The following is a 19483-nucleotide window of genomic DNA, read 5'->3' on the forward strand; positions in this document are numbered from 1 at the left end:
TCGTTCTCCCCGTTGTCGTCAGTGTAACGCGTGAAGTAGTGGCGCCCCCCGGAAACGCTGGAAGGGTCAAAACTTTCGTGGTGTGCGAGGCCCTTCTTATACTGCCGAGACCGCCGGCGGAACCGCTCGTGCTCTTTTCGCTGATCCCTTTGTTCTTCCGTCATGGCTTCTCTTCGAGCTCTGTGCGCGGCTGCGTCCCGATCACGCTCTGCTTGACGCTGCTCATACGTCATGTCCCCTCTGTGGTCTCTCCGTGAAGCCGTATTTTGATCGCGCTCAGATTGGCGCTGCTCATACGCCATGCCCCCTCTGTGGTCTCTCCGTGAAGCCGTATTTTGATCGCGCTCAGATTGACGCTGCTCATCTGACATGCCTTCCCGGCGAACTTCGTGCTCCACTGCATCGCGAATCCTTGCATTTTGACTGGCCTCCTCTGGTCTTGTGGCTCTGTGGTTGGCTTGCGCGTCGCGGCTATATGCTCGATGAACCGAGAGGTCTTCTGGCTCCAGTCGACCCCGTCGGACCCTCGCTTGTTCGGCATTTCGGCCGCGGTCTCGAATAGCCTGGGATTCGGATCTGTTAGCTCTGCGTATGCGCTTTCTCTCCGCGTCTTTCTCTCGTGCCCGTTGTTTTTGTGAGCTCGTCATAGCAGCTCGCCTGACGCGGGCTCTTTCTGCATCACGCGCACGTGTAGCTGCTGCGCTATCGTCGACCGTAGGTCCTGACATTCCAATCTGAAAGTCGTGGGTATCGTGTTGCCTGTCGCGACGCGTCTCCTCCTCGAATCGTCGTTGATGCTCCGCAGGATCGTCTTCTTCCGTTTTCTCCTCACGCTCTACCGCCGGACCAGAAGCTCTCATCTGTCCGGATTCAGTTGGTGCTGGGGTTTCAACTAACTCGAGCTGCTCCAACTCTTGGATTGCCTTGCGGTAGCGGGCCTCTGCGCTACGAAGCCTCTGTTTACGGAGATGTCTTTCCTTACGCGACTCTTCGTGGGATTGGGATGCGTTCTCACGCCGGGCTCGTTGTACGCGATCATCTAGTTCCTCGCGGGTAATTCTAATCATTGAACAGAGTTAGTCGAGTTAATTGTACAGCAAAGCCCGCTACTCAGTTGTTGGGAAACCTTTTCCTTTTCCTCGGGGCTCTTGCCATGGCCTCGTATCTTGAGCTGGACTGTCGCCTGATTTAGACAGAACAAAATCACATTGGCTGTTAGACTCGAAAGTCTAAGTGCACTGGGAGCTACTTTACAGCTATTTCATGAATATAAGCACCAGAACATGGACACAGCAGCTTAAGCAACGTGGTATTCGAATAGAACCCCGAACTTTCCTTTCCAGTACTAATCCAGAAGCCCTCTGTGAATAGAACACACCACTGTCATTTCCATCCCGGCTCCTCGGATTACAAACAACTTAGGGGTATCGTCACTCTAGGGGGCTTGTTGGTCCAGTCAGCTTTTGCTTAGGCCCTCCCCTTGGCCGACGTGTTACAGCCCTCAGCTCACGTTCCGCGGGCCCAAATTACCTTGCACCGCTGTGGACCAAGCAGCTGTACATGGTAATTCAGACGCCGCATCGCGCTGTTGCCTCTTGGGTACGTCAAAGCTGTTGCCTCATCCCTGTTGAGTGGTTGCCCAGGTCTGTTCGATACCGTCCAGCCCTTCAGGTCATATCAGTAGTATGCACAGGGTGTCCGAGAACGACCCAGCCCCTCACGGGGCTCACACAGTTCCGAAAATGCTCTAAAACTGTCTATTATGACGCTATGCTATCTAAGTGTACAGGCGCGGGGCTCACTCATGCTCTTAAAGTGTTTTTTTTGTCTTGATCTCTTGTTCTTGAGCTGTCCTTGCACTTGGTCTTGGGCTCCTTGCTCTTGTGAGACCGACTGCTGCATTCCTTTCCGTCCCGCCAGAAGTGCTCTCGCAAAGTGTGTTTTGATGTGGGAGCTCACACTTTAAGAGCACCTCTGTATTGCGGGACTGTAACGATTCTTCCGCATGTGGCTGCAACTTCGGTTTGGCCAATTGGCAGCACGCGCCACTCGCTTTTGGAGCGTGGACACTCGCGGTGGGTCTAGGACCCCTAGGCGCGTGCATGGTGGTAGACGCTCCCAGTCACACCCACCCCAACCTGATTGCTATCGCTACCAACTGCCATACCACTTTGGAGTCTCGGGGCAAGCCTCAGACTGTATCCTGAGAGGTCTCTCTTGAATATATAGTAGGGCAAGGAGCCCCACGCCCGTACATACATGCATATACATCTAAAACTACCCTACTGCTATTATACAGCCAGCGCACCTTGTCCTCTCCGCGCAGTCGCTTAAAAATCCAATTTTGTGTTTTGAATGAAAAGTGAGTCGAAAAATATTGCCCAATCAGGGCGCGAGTTAATTGCGTCACGCTTTTGGATATATTTGTAATTTTAGCATAGTTAGGTCGAGTCAGAAAGGTAGGCGCGGTCGGTAAGAAGGGACGTAAATGTATTAGACAGGCCAAGTGTAGCCATGCGAAAAGGCAGGAAAAAGCAGCAAGAAAGGAACCGGACGGACTGATTGACAGACGGACGGACGGACGGACAGACACGCTACAAGGTTAGAAGCGGAGCGACTAGCGGTCTGGGCGTCCGCTCCGCGGACGCTAGGGCATGGTGGGTTGGTGTAGAGAGGGCCGACCACCTCCGCTGCGCTGCAGTGGGCTTAGAATTTCTACTCAAAGCGAAGCAACATATATTATATGTATACTGTGATCTACTTATGCTACGTTCCAAAACAACACCGCACTCAGTATCTATAGTGCTCACATGTTATGGGTAGACATGACCAGGGTTTATCGTGATCTGCAAGATGAGTACCATCTTACCCGGAAAGGTTTTGTTTAATACCATTTGAGCAAATAGCTACCAAAATGACACGAATCGGAGGCGCGCGTGGCTAAAGCGTTTATATATGCTGTTCAGAAGACGTGTCAGTTTCAATGATGATCCAAATTGGCATAGATCGGTGAGGGATCTCAGTTTAGCTGGAGGAAATACGCCTACTTAAACTTAATACCATCGGTCACGTCATCGCTGTGAGGCAGTCGACACCATTTTTTTTGCGACGGTCTATTAGAGCAAGGTTTGGTCAGCCTATCCCGCGAAGTACCTTTTAGAGCAAGTAGGTTTTGTCGATGGTTGCCACAAACACCAATATTATGCCTTGAAATTCTTCCGCTGAGCTGCTTATGATATTAGCGAAGGGTATTCCACTATCTTCCGCATGCATTGATCTTACTTGCACTTGCTGACTTATTTGCAAAGCTACTGACTGACAGAGCGGCGTCGATCCTTTCCGAGTAGCAAGCTCTGATATGTATGACGAACATGCGAATACATATCGATATAGGCAGATTATCATATCGTAGTGGTCTTTAGATTTGAATCGAATAGTAGCTCATGTACGTTAGATGCTGTACGCTCGCCACTACTTATCAGCTTGGCGTGTTGTTTGCTATGTCCGTGCATTGCTGATTTCGTAAGCTCGTCGGCGCCACGCTCTCGCGGTAGCCAAAGCACATTGGGTCACTTTCGCTTTCTCGGTACTTTTGCGTCATGGTGCTGGCTTACTGTGCTTACGCGTCTAATGGAATAGCATATATGACTCAGCGCGTCACTAACTGGGCACAGGCCATACCGCAGCGATATAGGCAAGCTGGCCGCGCGTCTCTTAGCAGTAGTGCTTTATACGCGCGCGGCGGGTACACCTTGTAGCCATCCGCGACTCAAGCGAGCTCATATGTCGACCATTATGGACAGGACACTAAAATACAGAACTGCATACAGGCACATCGACCTGGAACATCCACCTGTACGGTCTGCATTACCGCACACGTGCTCGTATCTATGTAGACAGCAACCGTTTTGTTGCACGTAGTACTCACTCAAAACTGTAGTTTAAATTTATGAGCGCACATTAGTGGAATATACTCTGTGAACATTGACGATACAGATAGCGTGGCTTGCCTTTGTCCAAGTGAGGGAGTGTACGTGTGACGCGTACGCAGATAGAAACGGCCAGCTTGCGGCTGTCCACAGTAGATATCATGTGCTAAATATTATTTGAAAGGCGCTACGCTGTTTAGGTGTGTCAACAATACTGACTGCGCCATAGGCTGACTACCATATGTGCGACCCCGAGCCTCGCCCGGTCAGCCAGTATACTAAATACGAAGATAGGAAGGAGAGTGGGGGCCTAAAAGGGTATATTAACCAACTACTTGCTCTTCTGCTGCTTCTTTTGCTCAATGTACCTGACGTTTCGGGCGGTCAGCTTGCGAGGGCGGTTGTGTCTATTTTTCTTCTTGAGGTACCAGTCAGGGCCCATCACCTTCTCGACTTTTGGCAGGCTTTCCTGACGGAGCACTTCGGCCGAATCAGGTGGTGGAAGCTTTTCCTCCTAGGACTTAACCGGTTTTGGGCCGTTCTTGCAGGCAATACAGTGTCGCACGCTGCCCCATCCGCTGAATGTACGGAACGCGTAGCCGTACTGCAGCTTCCCGCAGCAGACGCAGCGCGCCCGGGCATTCGTCGTAGACCGCTGCGGGTTCAGCAGAAGCGGGTCAATCTTCGCCTTGCATTGCTTGCACGTAGGGCCCACCATTTTGCAAACTGTGAGTATGTTAGCAAAATATTTTGTTTTAACCAATTACTTGCGTCCAAATATTAGCCAATAGCACGGTACTGTAAGGCTGGTATTTATTATTAGACAAAATATTAAAATGTTTTTAAATATTACAATTTGGCTTTGCTATAATATATTATCAGATTTTTAAGCATATACATACTTTACATGCAATATAAATTGACTAAATTCACTATGTACCGTGCGCGCATGCATTCGTCGGGTGCGGTGCACGTGAGCAGATAGTGCAATGACCGTGCAGCCGCGCGCCTTCATTGCACGGTGGCAGTGGTGAGTTCCAGGTAAAGTACAAAATATATATTCGCAAAGTCGCTACAAAAAGCGCTGGTCGTGAAGTCTACTTTAATATTAAAAATACTATCGTCTCTACTTTAGAAAATGTGTGGAAAATAGCATCGCCGAGCTCTTACAAATGCGGCCTGTGAAGTCTACATTAATAATAATAAATATCTCTATTTGAAAAGTGTGCAGAGCTCTTAGAAAATAAAGTGGTTACTGTGCCCGATTTGCAGTACATACGACAGGTTTTGCGTAGCTGAATGTCAATAATCAAGTATCTGCTGGCTGTTTGCAACCAATCGATGCGTTTCGTGCTCAGCAGAAATGTTTACCTTACGACCAATCGCGAGAGCGAGAGGCAGTCTGATCGTGCGACAGATCCAGTCAGTGTCGCAGGTCGGTCGGTATTGCCCAATCAAGGCGCGAGTTAATTGTGTCACGCTTTTGGATATATTTGTAATTTTTGCATAGTTAGGTCGAGTCAGAAAGGTAGGCGCGGTCGGTAAGATGGGAGGAAACTGTATTAGCCAGGCCGACTGTAGCCAGGCGAAAGGGTAGGAAAAAGCAGAAAGAGAGGAAAGCGACGGACTGATTGACAGACGGACGGACGGACGGACAGACACGCTGCAAGGTGAAATACTAGCGCTCTGGGCGCCCGCTCCGCGGACGCTAGGGCATGGTTGGTTGGTGTAGAGAGGGCCGACCACCTCCGCTGCGCTGCGGTGGGCTTAGAATTTCTACTCGAAGCGAAGCAACATATAGTACCTGTATACTGTGATCTACGTATATTATGCTCCAAAACAGCACCGCACACAGTATCCGTAGTGCTCACATGTTATTGTAGACATGACCAGGGTTTAACGTGATCTGCAAGAAGAGCACCGTCTTATCCTGGAAGCTTTTGTCTATAATCTCGTTTGAGCGCATTGCTCCCAAAATGACACGAATCGGAGGCGCGCGTGGTTGCAAAGCTAATATATACTGTACGGAAGACGGGTCAGTATCAATGATGCTACGAAATATACGTTGATCGGTGAGGAATCCCAGTGTAGCTAGAGTAAGTACGCCTACTCAAACGTATTTTACCCATCTGCACGTCATCGCCGTGAGGCAGTCGACACATATCACCGATTGCGACGGTCGAATAGAGCAATGTTAATCAGCTCCGCGCGCGAAGTATCTTTTAGGATAGGTAGTATATGCCGATGGTCGCCACAAACATCAATATTTTGCTTTGAAATTATTCTGCTGAGCTGTTTGTGATGTAACTGAAGGGTATTTCCACTATCTTCCGCATGCATTGATCTTACTTGCATAGCTGACGTACTTTCTGACTTATTTGCATAGCTACTGACTGACAGAGTGGTGTAACTCTTTGCCGAGTGGCATTTACTGGCTCCGATATGTATGACGAACATAGGAAGCCACCTGACTGTAGGCTGACTATCAACTGTAGTGATGTTTAGACTTAATCTGAAAAGTAGCTCATGTACATTATATGAGGTACTTTTGCTGCCTACTTATCAACTCAACGTGCTATTTGATATGTTCGTGCATATATTGCGAGGTCGTTAATGAGTGTATACCACGCGCTCGTGATATCTAAAACCTATGTATAGGGTAGGGTCACTGTCGCTCTCTCGGTACATTTGCGTCGTCGTGCTGGGTTACTGTGCTTACGCTTCTGATGTATCAGTCTATATGACCAAGCAGGTCACTAACTGGGCACAGGCCATACTGCAGCGATACTGGCAAGCTGACCGCGCGTCTGTCACTTGTATTCAACGCAGTATCTACGCGCGCGGCGGGTACACCTTATCGCCACCCGCAACTGAGCCGAGCTCTTATCTCGACCATTATGGACATGGCACTAAAGTGTAGTACTGCGTACCGACAGTTCGACTTACCACACCCACCAGTATTGTTTGCGCTACCGCACACGTGCTCGTATCTATGTAGACAGCAACTTAATCGTCGCGTGTAGTGCTCACTCGATGCTGTAGTTTCAATTTGTGAGCGCACACTAATGGAATACGCTGTGAGCGCTGATGGCACAGATAGCATGGTTTACATGTGTCCAAGTGAGCGAGTATACTCTGGATCTATTGTAACGCGCAAGCAGATAAGGCCGGTCAGCTTGCAAGGGCTCACAGCAGATACCATGCGCTAATTATTATATGAAACGCGCTACGCGCTGTAGGTGCGTCAGCATTATTGACAGCGCCATAGTCAGTTTACCGTATGTGCGGCTCCAAGCCTCGTACCGTCAGCCAGCTTACAAAATACAAAGATGGGTAGGAAAATGGGGGCCTAAAAGGGCATATATTCCAATTACTTGCTCTTCTGCTGCTTCTTTCGCTCAATGTACCTGACGTTTCGGGCGGTCAGCTTGCGAGGGCGTGTACCTGACGTTTCGGGCGGTCAGCTTGCGAGGGCGGCTGTGTCTATTTTTCTTCTTGAGGTACCAGTCAGGGCCCATCACCTCTTCGACGTTTGACAGGCTTTCCTGGCGGCGCACTTCGGCCGAATTAGGTGGTGGAGGCTTTTCCTCCCAGAACTTAACCGCTTTTGGGCCGTTCTTGCAGGCAATACAGTGCCGCACGCTGCCCCGTCCGCTGATTGTACGGAATGGGTAGCCATACTGCAGCTTCTTGCAGCAGACGCAGCGCGCTCGGGGGTCCGTCGTAGACCGCTGCGGGTTCAGCAGAAGCGGGTCAATCTTCGCCTCGCATTGCTTGCACGTAGGGCCCACCATTTTGCAAACTGTGCGTATGTTAGCAAAATATTTTGTTTTAACCAATTACTTGCGTCCAAATATTAGCCAATAGCTTGGAAATATAAGGCTGGTATTTATTATTTAGAAAAATATTAGACAGTTGATACTAACGTTTTGGCTTTGCTATAATATATTAATATCAGATTCCCAAACAAATACATGCTTTACATGCAATATAAATTGCCTAAAACAATTATCGATCGTGCGCGCATGCATCCGTCGGGTGCGGTGCACGGGAGCAGATAGCGCAATGACCGTGCAGCCGCGCGCCTTCATTGCACGGTGGTAGTGGTGAGTGTCAGTGAAGTAAAGAAGATATATATTCGCAAAGTCCCTACAAAAAGCGCTGGTCGTGAAGCCTACTTTAGTGTTAAAAAAATACTATCGTCTCTACTTTAGAAAGTCTGTGGAAAATAGCATCGCCGAGCTCTTACAATTGCGGCTTGTGAAGCTTATATTAGTAATATTAATACTATTAATATCGTCTTTATTTTGAAAAGTGTGTGGAAAATAACATCCCAGAGCTCTTACAAATACTGTCTGTGAAATCTACATTAATAATAATAAATATCTCTATTTGAGAAGTGTGCAGAGCTCTTAGAAAATAAAGTGGTTACTGTGCCCGATTTGCAGTATCTGCGCAGCTCGCCTGGCCGTTTGCATCCAATCGATGCGTTTCGTGCTCAGCAGAAATGTTTACCTTACGACCAATCGCGAGAGCGAGAGGCAGTCTGATCGTGCGACAGATCCAGTCAGTGTCGCAGGTCGGTCGGTATTGCCCAATCAAGGCGCGAGTTAATTGTGTCACGCTTTTGGATATATTTGTAATTTTTGCATAGTTAGGTCGAGTCAGAAAGGTAGGCGCGGTCGGTAAGATGGGAGGAAACTGTATTAGCCAGGCCGACTGTAGCCAGGCGAAAGGGTAGGAAAAAGCAGAAAGAGAGGAAAGCGACGGACTGATTGACAGACGGACGGACGGACGGACAGACACGCTGCAAGGTGAAATAAAACTAGGAAGGTTTGCTCGCCTAAACTGAGTTGCCTTTCGCCTTCCTATTCGCTGTGGCTATGCATCTCGTTGAGCCGGCCCATGATCTTGCGGATGGCTTGCGCTGGGTTGAGCCCCTTTGGGCACGTGTGCGTGCAGCTCATGATGGTGTGGCAACGGTAAAGCTTAAACGCATCGTCCAGTGCTCGCAGCCGCTCTTCTGTGCGGTCGTCGCGCGAATCCTCAATCCAGCGGAATGCCTGCAGAAGCGCTGCTGGACCCAAGTACTTGTCCTGCGCCCACCAATAGCTCGGACACGCTGTGCTGCAACAGGCACATAGAATACACTCGTACAAGCCGTCCAGCTTCTTGCGGTCTTCAAAAGACTGCAGATGTTCCACCCCAACGCCCTTCGGCTTGATCGACTGCAACCATGGCTTAATAGATGCATAATGATCGAAGAAGTTGCTTAAATCCACCACCAGATCCCGCACAACAAACATGTGTGGTAGCGGGTAGATACGAACAACGTCATTGTTCTTCTTGATGGGGCTGACACACGCTAGGGTGTTCCCGCCGTCAATGTTCATCGCGCACGAGCCGCAGATAGCCTCGCGACACGAGCGTCGGAACGCAAGCGTCGGGTCTTGTTCGTTCTTAATTTTGAACAGTGCGTCCAGTACCATCGGCCCGCATTCGTTCAGATCCACGGGGTATGTCAGCTGATACGGCTTCTCCTTCGTCTCTGGGTTCCAACGATAGATCTTGAAGTACTTGACAGCCTTCGGTTTCTCCGCCACGGATTTGAGATCCGGGCTGTACGTTGATACAGTTAGTGGGCGACTAGACACAGTTTTACTAGTCTTGAGACCAACAGCTCGCAGCATCATGTTCTCGTTCTCGTCAATGGCACCGTTGGAGCAAATCTGGCAAGTTGAAGTTGGTAAAACAAACGAGCCCGTGATATCTGATATCAGATGTTATCAGTTATCTCGGTCGCATTAATGACCTCTTGTTTCATTTCCCAATTAGAAACGCCATCCATCGATTGACACATAGACTTCATGTCGACCGGCAGCAAGGTGGCGGACATTCTGCACAAGACAGTGACGGGCGGCCTGGTACTGGCCACCGTCTTCACGCTGGTGGACGTGACGCGCGGCTTCAGCACGCTGGCGAGGCGCAACGTCGAGCGACGGGCGGCACATGACGCAGCCATGCAGCAAGAGCAGGGCGATGCCATCCACAAGGACTAAGCAGACCCAGCAGAGCGCGAGAGACGTCGTTCCAAGCCTCAGTCAGTTGCCATCCTCTTTGCAGTTCGTACTAATAATTAAATGAAGACCCCCTTGCTCTCTGCTATAGCGTGCGCACTGCGTACTCCTTCTTGGCCTGGCGGGCCGCCTTGACCACCCCTGAAGCAGCTTTGCCCAATAGTTCGCCAGTCTTAGCGCCCAGTTTCTCGGCTGGCGTAAGCTCCACCGCCTCGCGCAACTTGGGCGCTCTCTCCTTGATGAACGCGACTTTAAGCTGCTGCGCCAGCGTGAGTTTCGGGCGGTCGCGCTCCAGTTGCAGCTCTCGCAAGCGCTCTAACTCTTTCTCGCGGTCTCGCAGCTGCTTACGTCGTGCTTGTGCTCGACGCCTAAGCACAGCGACGCCTTTCTTACTGAGCACTCGTTGCACCGCTCGAGCCATGGCGCAGTTGTCGTGCAAAGTAGTGAGGAAATGATTCACGTCTGCCTGCCACTTCGCAAGCTGAGTCTTGCTGAGAACCGCGTCAGAAGTTTGCAGTACTCTAGCTAAGGAGTTGAACTCATCGAGCTTTGAGCTGACTAACGCTACTTTCTTCAACACCAGCTTGTAGGCCTTGACGATCAAAGGCCACTTGATCCGATAGAATGGAGGAGACAGCAGATCAGAGCTCGAAATTAGCAGCGCCATCGTCGACGAGCTCCTCCCTTTGTGTCTCCATTCCGCATCATCCCAAGTCCCGACCGTTTGCTCATCTTGTGCCTCTGTCCGCTTCATATATCCTCGCGTAGGTTCTTCTCTCTCAAGTGCTTCGAAGTCTTGGTCCATATCAAGTACCATGCCGTAGTCGTGGTCGTCTTGCGGCGTGACGCCCATCCTAGAGCCCAGTCGCAACACGAGCTTGCGTGTAGTGCCGCTACCTTCCAGACAGAGTACAGGATATGGCAGTGTGCCTCCACCTTTGTCAGTCTTAAGAGTCTTGGAGCTCAACATCATCTGGTTGAACGCCACAGACGCGGTCTCCTTTAGCTGCTGCACCAAGGACAGCGTCACGTCCGAGCGCTCAATGTCCAGCAAGCGACCACCTTTGAGGATCTTCCACTCTTCCAGCATCTGCACGAACTGCCACAACTTACCCAGCCGTTCCTCTGCAACACGAGGCCGACGGGGATTGCTCGTACTCTCACAGATGAACTCAAAGTAGGCCAAAGCTCGTCGAACCTTGATGGAGACAGTAGCGGTCTGTTGATCCCGAAGCTTCTTCTTCAACGCGAGCTTGGCCGCCTTTGCTTCTTGATGTGCAAGAAGCAGCAGTCGTTCACGCTCTTCACGTTGCTCTGCAGCAATAATAGCGTAATTCGTTCTGGCGAACACGTGCATGGCGTGGATATGAGGTCGAATCTGGACTTGAAATGCGTCTTGGTCCACAGCTTTTGGGAGGAGGAACGCAGCAGGAACCAGTCGAGTCCAATGGGGCAAGCCACTGTTGTCCTTGCTGTCCACAGATATCACTAGTGGGCTCAGAGATCGACATTCTGGTGGCTTGAAGTGGAAGTTCTGCTGCACGTAGTTCAGAACAAGCCGCGGGGTGCTTTGAGGGTGCAGAACGGCCACCGCAAAGAGCAAAAACTCGCTGTTCGTGTTACTGTCGTCAACACGATCACTGTATAGAGGTGTTGTCTTCTGGAGGTTGAAGTCTTCGAGGAGAAGTTTGCCATTAACAACTCCGTTTGTTGTGTACGTAGCAGACGCGATATGCTCGTCGAGGTAGAACAAACCGTGCGTCGTTGGCAGTAGTAGATGCAAAGGTCGGTTGGGTAGCTCCGTGTTCGCCCGATACAGCTCGTACAAATACGACACCGAGCTTTTGAGATCTACGGTCAAGGAGATTAACTAGTCGACAAGCGAAATATTAGCGGGTTATAACCAACTGATCTTGATGCGGCGTACCTGACCGACAGGCAAGCTCTTGATGTGGAGTGTGATGAAGTTAACAGAGCTGAAGTCAGTAGTAATACAGCTAACAGTCAGGCGCATGGAAACTCCAAGCAAAATAGTGGCATGGGGCACTTACAGTGTTCTATACTTGCGGATTGCTTGGAAATCAGGAAGAACAGTCGAGTAGAAGCTGTGTTCGTCGTTCTGCGGGGTCCTATGGAGTAGATCTGCCTCCGATAGTGATGAATTGAGCCTGGGTAGTAGCGGCGGGATGATGATCTGTCTTTGTAAAGCCTTGTGTCGAGCGCGTTGGTCTTCTTGTTCTTGAAACGTGGTCTTCGGCGTCTTGAGTCTCTGGGTAGCTTTAGAAACCTCAATTTCAAGGTATTTCTTACTGGAATATGAAAAACATCCTGGACATCCTGGTGTATCTGTGGGTTTCTTGCACACTAAGCACATCGAAGCTGTACAACTAACACCCGAGGGCTTCAAGGTAAGCTCTCGTGCAGCTGTCACAGCTTCAAGACGTCGCTTGGTTTCTTGCTGGCGTGTCTTATGGGCTTCGGAAAGTTCGCGATTGTCCATTTCATCATTTATTGCGGTACCGACATCTTCATCCTCATTGTCAGATTCGTCCGAGTCATCTTCTTGCTTCATGACGATTTTATCCAGCGGAATCTTTGCGAAGCCTGTGAAGAAGAACACGGGTGAGATACAGCTACTGTCGTCATGCTTGGTCATCGCATATCCGTGACATGCTGGATGGAGATACTCTGCTTCAGTCCGTATAATGGTCCTTTGAAGTCCCGAGCGAGATTGCAGCTGAAAACGTGAAGCTTGAGACGGCGGACACAGCGCATAGGAATACGACGCAAACACGGGCGAGCTTGTAGTGAATTTCTGTGCAGTGTCATCGAAACAATACCCTGCAGCAGCAGGATGACAGCGTTGGGGCTCGACAACATCACGCTCCAAACGTCGAAGCACCAGCTCTTCTTCCAGTCTCTCCTGTTGATGCCAGCTCGCACTTGATGCTTTCTGCTGAGCGAACCGATTGGCTTGGTCGAGCTGATCCTTGATCGCTTGCTTGCGACGCTGAGACTGCTCTTTCATGCGCAGTCGATCGCGCTCCTTTTTCTCCAGTGGCGTCAGCTTATGCGGCTTCTTGTTCGCTGTTAGTCGCAGTGGAAGAGCAGCTGCAATCGCCATCGGCAACGTGTTTTGCCGCGTATCATGTCGCTCGGGTGTCAGTACAATGCTGTCATTGCTTCTCGCGGAAGATCTCGTCTGTTCCATCCCTCCACAATAGCAACACAGGATAAAGATAATAGTATTCTGCATTGACAAGCATAAAGAGGATAGCTAATTATAAAATGCTGCAGATAGAGTCTCGTGTTAGTCCTCCCAGGGCGCGATCACGAACTCGTCATACACGTTGCCGTTCTTGTTCAGCACGAACTGGACGCGCATGTCTTCCGGGCTCGAGGCAATACGCAGATACCCGTAGTCGTTGACGTGACGAAGACTCCACTTCCCGTACTTGTCAGAGAAGTCCTCCGTGCCCAGTGGATAGCCAGCAGAGCCTACCACAATATGCACGGTTCCCTTCCCATCAGCAACGCATTCTTTGCGATACAATGGACAACTTCGCTCGTATGCGTGTTCGTGGCCAACCTGCACACTTGCAATTAGTCCACGTCGTTTCCAGCAACCAGAAGACGATCAGGGTAACGTACCATCATCAAATTCACACGGTGCTCGTAAATCAAATCCTCGACTTCCTCTTGGAACTTGTAGGAAACCTTCATATCGGACTCAATGTTCATCTGAGTCGTGTACTACATATAGAAGCCAAAACAACAAGATGAGCCGACGAATACAAATTAAAAACCCTTCTTAATAAGTCTTACCATCATGCGATGAGCTGTGAGCACCACCCATGGGGTGACGCTGCGGTCCACCTGCTCCAAATCGCGCTGAAGCCATTCATACTGCTCGGATCCTCGTGTCCAGTTGTGCTCAGTCGACATTTGAATGACGTGAACGCCACCGTAGTCGAAGGAGTACCAGTAAATCCAGTTTCCAGTCTTGGGGGCTAAAAAAATGCACAAGTAAGCGCGTCAGTGCACCGCATCTAGCTGGACACGTACTACAGCAGCATCATTACCGTGCCAGCGATGGTGCATTGGCACTCCACACTCTCCTGCCGAATCAATACCGAAGTTGCCCCACGCCGGGTTAAAGCTGCCCCCATACGGCAGCATACCGCCACTCAGATCACGCTTTCCACCTCTATTGTAGTCGTACTCATCTGAAATCATAGTATTGCATGAATAAAACCATCCTCTCGGTCAACTAGCACGTGTAAGCTACTCACGATTTCCGATGCCCACCATGTACGGTCTGGGTGTAGTACACGAATCACGCAAGCTCAGTTAGCACTCACAGTCTTCAATAAGTATCTAAATGCACGTACAGCCTGGTCGCGTAGGGCTCAATCAAGTGGAAGAATTGGTCCCAAATGTATCCAACCGATCGAGCATAGCTACAGAGCAGCAGTTTGGCGTGAGTATAACGTGCTATGTCATGAATGTTAGTAACAGCACTGAATGGGCACCTGATATCGCCAAAGTGCAGTAAAAAGGAGTCGTATCCTCCTCCCATCACATCCTCGTAGACTCTCCCAGCAGTTGACGCGGAGCCTGGCTCAACGTACGCACCCATGTCGGCATACGCAATAAAGTTCGCGTACTTGGTACTCTTCGGTGGCCGCGACTTGAATCGTCGCACATGGCTCAGACCATGTTCTTCATGGCCGTATTGGTAGTAGTAGTACGTGTCCGGCTCCAAGTCCGTCATGATGACCGTGTGCATGAACCCAGGATCACGGAACGCTCGCTGGCCAAGAACATTCGCTGGTTCGTGACATCTACAATACCCAAAATCAGTACCACAACAATACACAAAACATAAAGTGCACTCACAAGTCCTTAGCTCCGTAGGTCGTCGTCGTTCCCGTCGCATGGAATTTAAGAGCCTGCGGGTTCTCCCCGTACTTGACCATAGGCGTCTTCGAGGACCCTGAGTTGAACAGGATAGCCATCGATGTCTCATCATCTGTCAGACTCAAGTGACCGTGCTTAGGCGTCTCGAAGGGCTCCTTCATGCCTGCCTCCACCTTGGCAATACGCTTGAACTTGTCCGTCTTCTCGTCATAATTGAAATACACAGCGGTGTAGTTGCACCTCATCATGTAAAGCTCCGAAAAACGGACCGAGTGGTCGTTAGCGTCCGTGTCTTTCACTCCTTTCTTCAACAAATAGTCTCCGTCTCCTGTTGTAGGACCGCAGCTCAGTGTCAAGTAGTCTCGACTGGTTAGAGGGGGCGACGCCTTCCCCTCCCAAGACACGACGAGGTCGCCGCCGTCCTCCACTAGTGGCGGGTACGTTGTCAATGTGAAGCCATTCACCTCCTCGCTTAGCGGTGCGAAAGCCACATCTCGCCTCAAGGCGGTCAAGAGCGTGACAGCAGCTGCAACACCGCACAGTGCGACGGCCACAAGGACGGCCATGCCTTTGCCTAGTCGTCGATGTGTTCCCATCTTCTCAGTGGGCGCCTCATCGTCCGCAACTAGCGTGTACTTGGCGCCATGATCGCGCAGCATCTTGCTTCAACTGAGAAGAAAGATTATGTTGCGCGAAGAAGGTTACGCAAAACGTACCCCTTACAAACTCCAAGATACTTTTGCTCTTGCAGGACCTTATCCCAGTCAAATAGCCTGGATTACAAATATCAATATTAGTGAAGGGATGTCACCGATACAAAAAACTGGTCGTGGCTGCGGGTCCGAGCCAAAACCAGTCATTTCGGCCTCCAGACGGCATAACAGCACGCCCAGCAAGAAGAGGGATAGCAGCAACGATGGCGGACCGCCGCGACGAGAAGCCCGCGGACTTTTTGCTGCCGGAGACGGTCAAGAGCTGGTTCTCGCACATGTACACGCACCTGATCTCGGGCAACGTGGCGGAGATGGCGCGCCTGTACGACCGTGAGTTCCACAACCTGACCAACAATTACTTTAAGCAGGCCTCGTGGCCTGAGCCTAGCGCTGTGGAGTCGCTTGTGGACGAGGACCCGACATTCCTGCTGCTGTACAAACAGATTTACTTCCGCCACCTCTTCTCTCGTCTTCAGCCGGGTATGGACATGAAGGTGGCGTCCTGGGAGACGTATGTAGCCATTTTTGACGGCGTGTTGGACGGATCGCTCGAGCTCGAAGCGCTCCCCTCGCAGTGGGTCTTTGACATTGTTGGCGAATTTGTCTACCAGTACCAGTCGTACTGCCAGTTCCGAGCCAAGGTGGCTACTAAGGGCGAGCAGGAGATCGCGTCGTACAGTGAAAACCTCTTTATCTGGGACACCAGCAAGGTGCTCGGCTATCTGCACGCGCTGGTGCGTCACTCAAAGATCGTGGAAATCCTCAAGGAGGAAGAAGGCGTTCGGGTCCCGTCCGAGGTCGTCAAGGAGCTCGGATACTTCAGTCTCATCACGTTGGCGCGTGCTCACGTGCTGTTCGGAGACTACTACACGTCGCTTAAGTTGCTGGAGCCCATTGATCTCTTCAACAAGAGCTCGCGTGGTGAGGCCAAGACGACGGCTCAGATCCACGAGAAGTCCCCCGGCTGCCACGTCTCCGTGTTCTACCACATGGGCTTCGCTCAGCTCATGCTCGAGGACTTTGCCGCTGCGATCCGCTCCTTCTCTACCATTATTCTGCAGGTGAACCGTAACCGTAACTACTACTCGCGCTTCGCCGATTACGAGCAGCTGCACAAGCTGACGGAGAAGGCGATGGCTCTGCTTGCCATCGCGCTCTTCTTGTGCCCCGGCCAGCGTGTGAACGACCAGATCCACTCGCTCATCCGCGAGAAATACGGCGACAAGCAGAGCAAGCTGCAGAAGGGCGACATCTCGGCTCTGACGGAGCTGTTCGGCTTCTCTTGCCCCAAGTTCATTCTGCCCGCCGTGGCGGTGGAGGGCGAAGGCCCCGTAAACCGCAGCGCCGAGGCGTCGCAGCGACAGCAGAAGGCCTTTAACGACATGGTCACCCGTCAGCAGCACATCCCGGCCGTGCGCTCGTACATTAAGCTGTACCGCTCGATCGATCTGGAGAAGCTCGCTGCCTTCCGCGGCGTGGACGTGGAGCTGGCTCGTGCTGAGCTCATGGCTCTGAAGGTCAGCGGCTCGCGTCTCAAGTCGGACGTGCACTTCTTCCTGAACAACAACTTGGTCCTTATCGATGAAGAGACGAGCAACCAGCGCACGGGCGAGTTCTTTATCAACCACATTCACAAATTCGCGCGCATTGTGGACGAGTGCGTCGTCAGTCAGTAAGTTGCTCAGTGATCCCGACCTCGCCCCAGTACTGAAGTGGCAAACGCGTTGAATGGCAAGGAAATGATCTCTTCAGTGCTGTGGTTATACTCAGATGGTAACAGGGGCAAAAGGAAAGCTAGGAGGAACGACTGGAAGAGGCGGAGGACAAGAAGGTAACAGGATGAAGGCGGTGGGAGTAATGCTGGAGCGAAGAGGCTATAAAGTCAGTCGATTGGTGAAAAAAGCAACTTGTACGCGTTAAAACGTGTGTGAGTAGGAGAATGTAGGTAGGTAGATAGGTAGCCACAGCAATTCTATCCGCTTTTATCCGTTTTGCGGTTGTTTATTTGATTCAGCTTTCCATTTCCACATGTGCAGAGCGAGTACGTATAGGTTAGATTTGCTTTAGATAGTCTTCACACGAGGCTTTATGCTTGAGCTCCACCCAGCGACAAGGCGTGTGCACTAACAGTTGAAGCCTTCTTGCTAGCTACAACAACGCAGTAGTGCGCCTGCAACAAATGAAACTCCTCCAGTTCATCGAAGATCTCGAGCTTCTCACGTCTAACAGAATAGTAAACAGGTAAGTCAACAACAGTGTCATAGCCCATCGTATCACATTCAGCACGTACTTAGCGCGTTCAGCCGGATCCAGGTAGTGGTAGTAGATCTTGTTCATATCCCAGCATTGAGCCACCTCGTACTTGTGCTCGGTAAACCGCGCGATTTGCGCCTCAACTGTCGGAAAGTCGTGGATACTCAGCAGATCGCATCCGCGCGCCTTGATGTTCGCCATCATGACCTTCCCGAATGCGTCGTCTGGTAAGATCTGCTCGTACAACGTGAAGCTTATATCGTCAAAGTATGAAGCAGCCCAAGCCACCAGCTGTGTGGAGAACTTGGCTTCCATGTAGATGAGTACACACTCCGACACGAACAGTGTCGGGACGCTGCGATCGATACCCGCTGCCTCCATCTTGGCTGTGGTAGCGTGTAGGTCCCTCAAATCACAGGGTAATAAGTGATAGCCGGGTACATTCAGCTCTGTGTACCCTGAAGATACTGCAGCCATTAAGTCTTTGGGCGATTCAAGCCCCAGCAGTCCGTTAAGAGGCTTGCGTCGCTTGATGGTGCTCACCTTCTGCATGGTAACCTCTGGGAAGTCCAGCTCGAAGTACTCGCAGTTAGAGAGCATTTCGCTGTTCTTTAAGCGGAAGAACATGGTGTCTAGTCCTGCGCCTAATATCACCACCTGCTTCTTGTGCTGTCCAGCGCCCAGGAACTTGCGCACAAGCGACTCGACTGCTGCCACACGCGCGTAGTATCCGCGGTTGATGATGGGCATGCGGCGCGACGGCGCCTTGACGAAGAACTGGACGAAAGGGTCCGTGTAGTAGCCTAGATGAGAGGCCGAGAGTTTGCATAGCGACGCGTCCGACGCCGTCTCGCGCACGGCGCCGTCATGCTCGGAGCTGCCTGCCACGGTCGACTTCATCTCAATGAAGGTTCACCACATCGGATTCATGTGCGCTTGGTGGGGTACATGATCTCCCCTAAGTGCGAGTGACGAACTTCTCGTCATATCTGGTGTGGCTGTGAAGGGGCACATCACGTTGATTAAGTGCGACTGACTGTTAATCGTGGTCTCCGATATTCTTGTCGTGGCTCGATCATGACATCGCTTGCTTTTTTTCGCCGATGGAGCGTTGGATAGCCAGGCTCTATTGACACCCTGCCCACAAACGCGGATTTCTTTTTTGTTGCTGTTGCGGTGCTCGCTGGGAAGGCTAAATAGGCAGAACGCAGCAAAGTTGTCATGCGAGACTTTCATACTGTTGCACTGGAGTTCAGCAGTGGAGACCATCTCACTCGCTGCTTCGAACGGAGCTTCAGTCCACGCAAACTTTGCCACAGAAGCCTTAGCCTGGTCTGTCATGCCGTTGCGATGGGCACCGCACTGAACGCCTTCTTCTTAGCGGCATGTTCTCGTTGAAAGCGAGGAAGACAGATTCGAACTATTAAACGAGCCAAAGCGTCGATTTTCGATGACTCGAGCAATACATTGTTCCTTACAACCGTCAAGACATTGGACTGAATACTTGGACAATACAAAAAAGACGTTGGCGCTTTGAGAGTGGCACCACTTATGGTTTTTTTTGTCGTTCAACGCCTCGTTGACAACGTGT

At 50.9% G+C, this 19483-nt stretch overlaps 5 protein-coding genes across 5 annotated transcripts; 1 reads left to right on the forward strand and 4 right to left on the reverse strand.

Annotated features, from left to right (window-relative positions):
• Positions 1 to 8797: 8797 nt before the first annotated feature.
• Positions 8798 to 9418, reverse strand: PITG_17237 (succinate dehydrogenase iron-sulfur protein; the record flags this gene model as incomplete). The annotated part of the gene is made up of 2 exons (XM_002896706.1): positions 8798 to 9142; positions 9215 to 9418. The coding sequence occupies 2 exons, from the start codon at positions 9416 to 9418 to the stop codon at positions 8798 to 8800; spliced, it is 549 nt and encodes a 182-aa protein (XP_002896752.1).
• Positions 9419 to 10091: 673 nt separating this feature from the next.
• Positions 10092 to 13217, reverse strand: PITG_17238 (uncharacterized protein; the record flags this gene model as incomplete). The annotated part of the gene is made up of 4 exons (XM_002896707.1): positions 10092 to 11876; positions 11934 to 11982; positions 12058 to 12385; positions 12527 to 13217. The coding sequence occupies 4 exons, from the start codon at positions 13215 to 13217 to the stop codon at positions 10092 to 10094; spliced, it is 2853 nt and encodes a 950-aa protein (XP_002896753.1).
• Positions 13218 to 13316: 99 nt separating this feature from the next.
• PITG_17239 (calcineurin-like phosphoesterase, putative) lies at positions 13317 to 15585 on the reverse strand (the record flags this gene model as incomplete). Its single annotated transcript, XM_002896708.1, has 8 exons — positions 13317 to 13595; positions 13658 to 13759; positions 13832 to 14016; positions 14089 to 14232; positions 14299 to 14324; positions 14398 to 14466; positions 14539 to 14850; positions 14906 to 15585. 8 exons carry the CDS (start codon positions 15583 to 15585, stop codon positions 13317 to 13319), a joined length of 1797 nt encoding a protein of 598 aa, XP_002896754.1.
• A 212-nt stretch (positions 15586 to 15797) lies between these two features.
• PITG_17240 (eukaryotic translation initiation factor 3 subunit E-interacting protein, putative) lies at positions 15798 to 17315 on the forward strand (the record flags this gene model as incomplete). The annotated part of the gene is made up of 1 exon (XM_002896709.1): positions 15798 to 17315. One exon carries the CDS (start codon positions 15843 to 15845, stop codon positions 17313 to 17315), a length of 1473 nt encoding a protein of 490 aa, XP_002896755.1.
• A 282-nt stretch (positions 17316 to 17597) lies between these two features.
• Positions 17598 to 18792, reverse strand: PITG_17241 (leucine carboxyl methyltransferase, putative; the record flags this gene model as incomplete). The annotated part of the gene is made up of 2 exons (XM_002896710.1): positions 17598 to 17861; positions 17930 to 18792. 2 exons carry the CDS (start codon positions 18790 to 18792, stop codon positions 17726 to 17728), a joined length of 999 nt encoding a protein of 332 aa, XP_002896756.1.
• Between the last annotated feature and the right edge of the window lie 691 nt (positions 18793 to 19483).

Source organism: Phytophthora infestans, genomic scaffold (genome assembly GCF_000142945.1).
Source record: "Phytophthora infestans T30-4 supercont1.53 genomic scaffold, whole genome shotgun sequence".
In the NCBI taxonomy this organism is placed as follows: Eukaryota; Oomycota; class Peronosporomycetes; order Peronosporales; family Peronosporaceae; genus Phytophthora; species Phytophthora infestans.